The sequence below is a fragment of the Mesitornis unicolor genome, unplaced genomic scaffold, assembly GCF_000695765.1.
Source record: "Mesitornis unicolor isolate BGI_N332 unplaced genomic scaffold, ASM69576v1 scaffold6683, whole genome shotgun sequence".
Classification (NCBI taxonomy): Eukaryota; Metazoa; Chordata; class Aves; order Mesitornithiformes; family Mesitornithidae; genus Mesitornis; species Mesitornis unicolor.
The window spans coordinates 1-5,712 of NW_010172478.1; the positions used below are offsets into that span (position 1 = coordinate 1).

Genomic DNA, 5,712 nt, shown 5'->3' on the forward strand with positions numbered 1-5,712 from the left:
TCAGCCTATCCAGGTCCCTCTGCAGAGCCTGAAGAACACCTGGCAGAGATGGTGTGAATATCCCAGTCTCTTGTGCCCTGAAGGTTGGCCAGACTCCATGGCAGCCAGTAACCTGCCTGCAATATCTAACAAGAAGGAAAGAAAAAAGTCAAAATCCTGCTCCTACATGGAGCAGCAGGTATCTATCTGTACTGCTTCCAGAGAACAGACAAACTCTGGGACCAAATACTTTGCAGAAACCTTTCCATGTGAATAGACATTCTTTGACACAAAAAGTGAGTACGGTCATGAGTTTTTAAGGTCCTACACAGTAAATGGCAAGTTCAATTCCTCAAAGCAAGACTGCACTTTCATTTTTTAACTTCGTCAACATGAAACTCAAGGTGTCTCTGAAATTATCAAGACCATCATTTGGGTATTATCCTACAGTATTCTTACCATGCTAAAGTGGAACTATCAACCTGTTGAATCACTATGGTGTTCAATCAGCTCCAAGAAGGAGACAGAAAGTCGTATTTTCCCAATTAAGTAGAAGACAACAGCACCTATCCGAGCGCAGCTTTCCCTGCTAGTTTAGCTGATGGCAACCTACAGTCCTTGGAAAGCACCAGGCAAAAGTATCTGCCTGCTCTTCAGGGCCTCTGGTGCCACAATTGCCAATGCAGACCAGTCCAGAGAGCTTAATGAAGTCCATTTTAATTTAGATCAGGCCAAAGGCTAGTAAAAACCACTAATTTGGTTCTCTCAATCCAGAGAACAACTAAAAAATATGGAATGCTAAGCTGCAAAATTCTTTTGCATCACAGCAATGCAGCATGAGAAGATGAAATAAGCAGTGACAAAAGGATTTGTATGGGATACTGAGATTCTCCCAAAATGATCCTGAACACACACTCTGGGGCCATTCCTGAAATGTTGACGTAATCTATCTCACTTTTACATATCAATATATTTTGGAACCACGTACCAGTAAAACACCATCATACAAGATGCAATTAGTCAATTAGGGTCTATTATAAATTAATTATCAATCAAAAACATGAGTATTCCTGTCAAAGTAAAAAAATCTAAGCAGTTTGTGCACAGCTGTCACATGTTGAAAACCACCAGCACTAGCACAATACGAAGAGGGAAAGGTGACTGGATACTTACCACTTAATATTGCCTCCATCAGCTTTTTTATGAAGCAAAGCTTTCCAGTATTCATGGGTGGATTTAATAATTTCAACAGCAAAATCCTAGTTTACATCAAGGAAAAGTTTTATGATTTAAAATGTTATTAAACAGAAAAAAAAAGCCACAGAACTAGTTTATTAAAACAGTGTTTCATGTGTTATTTTAAGGGGCCTCCTTCGAGACCTCATTAAATTTCTGGAAAATATAACACCCTTTTTCCTGAAAAGAAACAAACTTCACTATCTGTCAAATACACTGGCAACGCACTCAGGACTTTCCCTCAGTCTGCAGCCAGAAAGCACAAAGGTTGCACAAAATATGAAATCAGCACTAGATGCTGAGCAGACACCTACAGCTGTAGAAAGCTGTACCAGGTCCTAACTGGGACAAAGTGTGTGAGCTATGACGCCTCTGTTACACGTGCACATCCCAGTCAGAGTTAAGGTTTCCCCTTCAGTGGTAAAATTTGCATTTACTTCATAAATTGCCCAATCATATACATAAGCATTGGCAATAACGCAACGTGTCAGCAGCTTAACAGTTTTTGTTTGTTAGAAACAAAAGTACTACTGGGGGCAGGGCGAGGATGAAAAAGCTTCAAAAAAATAAAGTAAAACAAGCCCTCAGTGTCCAGATGATGATATCTAGGACTGACTTGCAAAAAGTGCCAGCAGAACTTTCACATTTCCTAACAAGGAGTGACTTGGCAAAATGCCCCTAGAACATTGTGAACTTCACCAGAGCTGCTGGAGCACAGCCACGGCTGCCTCGCCACATCCTGGGTCTCTAGAAATGCTTGAGAATTATTCGAGTGCTCCAAAGCAGCTATCTCGGGGCATTCAGCACCTCCAGCCTGAACTCCAAGGGCCTGACAGGGACGGAGACACGGTTAAACTCTTGCTACTGAGTGACACCGTGCTCTACAGACCAGGGAAATCTCTAATAGCAGTTCCTGGGAGAACAGGGGAGAGATCAGGTTACCAAGCCTTACAACTCTGTATCTGATTGATTAAAAAGACACTTTTAGTGCAAAGGGGAGTTCGGGCACCTCTTTAACCAGACAAAACATGTAATGTTGCTGGTTGGAAGGCATTTTTTAACTTCTAGCTGACACACGGACATCATCCATTGGGAACCTGTGATTCTTTGCCAAAAAGAGTCTACAGAGAGCTTGCAATACACGATTTGCAAAGCACTTTTACTCAAATCATATCCAATTTCCTCTGGAAAAATCCAGGTATTTTCTTCAATGAGGTCTATTCCCAGGTCCACTCCCCTTTCAAACACTGGCCATTTTTACTGTAGGTATCTTAAAACGCCATTCACTTTTCCTTAAAAAGGGAAAAACATTATTTCAGTCTTCAAGCCAAAACCAGCTCAAATGCTTTTACACTGAATTACCAGGAAAAAGTATACCTTGAGCAAATACCAACTCTAAAAAAAATCTGCAACTCATTGTCTGTTTAAACTGCGTTGCCTTAAAAAAAAAGTCAGAAAAATTTATCAATCAGGACTGAATAAAGACCCCAAAAGACAATCTGTTCATTTGTCTGACAGGGAGAATGAAAGTGCTGGGGAAAAAACCAAACCTACAAACAGACAGGTGCATGTGTAAGTCTTGTCAGGATTAGGAATGAAGTTCTTTTTACAGACTGCCTTTAATAACCTATGCATTTTCCCTGAATAAAATGGAAGGCAGCAAACATTATTTATTCCTAGTCTAAGAAATTCTATTCAAAGATCCCTCATATAAAAACTCCTTTTGTTACACCTCCTCCTTTACAATTCCAGAAATTCTAGGATGTATTAAATAGGCCACATGACAGAAGGATGCATCTTTTAATTTTGCATTATCTTCACCTTGTTTTTAAATTCTCCATTAAAAGCAAACTGATTTTCTGGTTTACCATCAGGGACTTTATACAATCGGAACCAGTCAAGCGTAGCCTCAAGGTAACCTGGTTTGTGCTTCCTGACATCATCAATATCTGCAGGGTAAAAAAAAAAAAAAAAAAAGAAAAAAAGACTAGGTCAGTTTCTGTAACATTCATTTTTTAAAGACTCATAAAGGATCTGCAAGCAATTTGATTTCACTGAGCACTTTCAAAGTCATCGGGGAACTTCACTTTACTACATTAGCTGCCCATAGATATCTTATGATTTCACAACCACACTGAACAGGTAAACCAGTTGCCTCCTGCCCTTCATTAATTAAGGCCCAAAGGGACAATGAATAAAAGGACCGTACTTGTGACAGGAGAGGAAGAAAATTCTGTATTTATAGGCTTTCATCTCAGTAGGTACCTCTTGTACTACTTAAGATTATTCAGTTAAGGTAATTTTTTTCCCCAGCAACTGCAGGGACTACGGGCGTTTTTTGATGATGAAAGGATAGCTAGTAAAAACAATTTCAACACATGGATTTTTAAACCAGCACCTCAAAATAAAACACAGGCTTGACTTCTCAAAGATATTAAAGGCATCCCTCTGCTCACTCTACTTCCAAGTTCAGGCCATTAGATACAAGACAGATACACGTCAGGAGCACTGAACACTAACTCTACTGATAACCTGGTGGTATCTGCATACTCACAGCAGTAAGCCAATTCTACCTTCACCACTATAATCCTACCGCGGAAAGATGGAAGAGGACACGAAGAGGAACACATGCCATTTGCAGGACAGCCCTGGGAGGCAGAGATGAACACTGCCCCACTGGGTACAGAGAGATTAAACAGTAACACAGTAATTCTGCTCCAGGGCTATACCGTTACAGCGAAGATGCAGTTCATGATCTTAAACGATTACTTCTGCTGTACATGAGAAATTTTACCAGGTTGTCCTGTGAGACTACCATCGCTCCTGTCGCTTGCAAAAAAGTGGTCCCATTAGCCCCTTGGCAAATTGTTTACATGGAAAAGCCTTCAATACAATTCTAATTGATTTTGATACAATAAAGGATTTTGTCCTTTCTGGAAGCCAAATACCTTTTGTAGCTGGTGTAATCCTTCTCTTTCCATCTATGTCCCTCCTACAGTCACTTCTGATGGAAATGGGAGCTGACTTTTTATTGCTGTGCTTTGCATGCAGTCTTCCAGCTATTTCATAACCTCACTCTGCCCAGGCCACCTTCGATGGTGTTATTCTCCTTCTCTAGTGTTTTTCAAGTCACTTGCTCGTTTCTCCCTTCTCGATTCCCTCTTGTTCTCTCTCCATACTGTGTGGTTACTCCATTCTCTTCTCCCGTAGAAACGCCTCACTCACTGACACCTCCTGGTCAGCAGTGATTCTCAATGGACACTCTTCTGTCTATCCAGTCCTACAAAACAGATTTCCAGAGCTGCTTAGTCTATGGACTTGACACCTAGTCATGTGCTTTCCATCTTTAAGTGCCTAAATGTCTTTTTAAAATCTAGTCTGTGAACCTGAACAGCGACATTCCAGTAATTCTAAAGAGAACAGCAACAGAAGGAAAAAAAGTCTTGTGCTGCAGACCATTCAATTCTCAGTAGACCACCAAGAGAGACAACGTGAACTGAACTGTAAGACCAAACCTATGTGAGAAGATAAGCTGTGTGTTCACAGACATCTGATAGATGCCACTCCTAAATTCCCCTGGATCGCACACTACTCAAAGAATAAAACTTAAAACTTTGAAGAACCCTATGTAAATTTTTGCTTCTGCACACACTTAATAGGGCTACGTGTTTATGGACTCGGAGTAAAACACATTTTGAACTTGGCTGCTGGCCATCTGTCTGTAGATTAGGGAGTTTCCTTGGCAGAATCCCAGAAAAGAGCAAGGGCACATAAGGCTGTGCTAGAGGCAGGTCCCCTAGCTGGAATACATGTTTAAGGGTACAAGAAGCCTTTCACTCTGGTGGGTGGATGAGACCAACCAAGAAGGAATGATTTAGAAAAGGGCAGGGTCTTGGTTGGAGGCAAGATGGTTCATTTGGGCACTAATAAAACTGTAGCTCCAATTCAAATCAGCTTCCAAGCTCAAGGGTATCATCCTGTTCACTCCAAGTGAGGGAGCATCCTTCCTCCCATCTTGAGCCCTTGTCATCTCTTCCTCTTGTGAGGTTTGAACTCAGCTTCTAGTATCTCTTGAACAGACAGTATGTCTTCAAGTCTGTAAAGCAGATCAGGCTGCTGCTGCAATTTCCTTGGCTCCCAGGAGTGGATGAACTCCAGGTCTCCAGCTCCAGACACTACATAAATTCAAGCATAATTTTGCAGACTGTTGCTCCTTTTTTTTCTGGTTTCTGTTCCAGCAAACTTCTCTCCTAACTCTGATTCTCCATTTCTCCTACTTGGTTATTTGCCTCCTATTCCCATAAAAACTGCTCATCAACAGTGCTTTACTGACTACTAACACTCCCCATCAGTGGTTCCTTATTTATAGGCTTCATTTATATTTCTTTAAAGCTCTCAAATATTAGAATGGGCTTTGGGGCAGGCTTTCATTACCTCCCTAAGATAGGGACAACCATCTTCATGGATAAAATAATCTCTCTGGATTTCACTTTCCCT

At 41.0% G+C, this 5,712-nt stretch overlaps 1 protein-coding gene across 1 annotated transcript in view; it reads right to left on the reverse strand.

The window, feature by feature from the left end:
- Positions 1-1,152: 1,152 nt before the first annotated feature.
- Positions 1,153-5,712, reverse strand: part of LOC104537490 (inorganic pyrophosphatase 2, mitochondrial-like) — a gene marked incomplete at both ends in the record, with an annotated part of 26,276 nt that continues 21,716 nt past the window's right edge. The window contains 2 exons of the mRNA XM_010180391.1: positions 1,153-1,238; positions 3,037-3,164. Of these exons, the coding sequence (XP_010178693.1) occupies positions 1,153-1,238; positions 3,037-3,164 (214 nt within the window). The remainder of the gene's footprint in view (positions 1,239-3,036; positions 3,165-5,712) is intronic.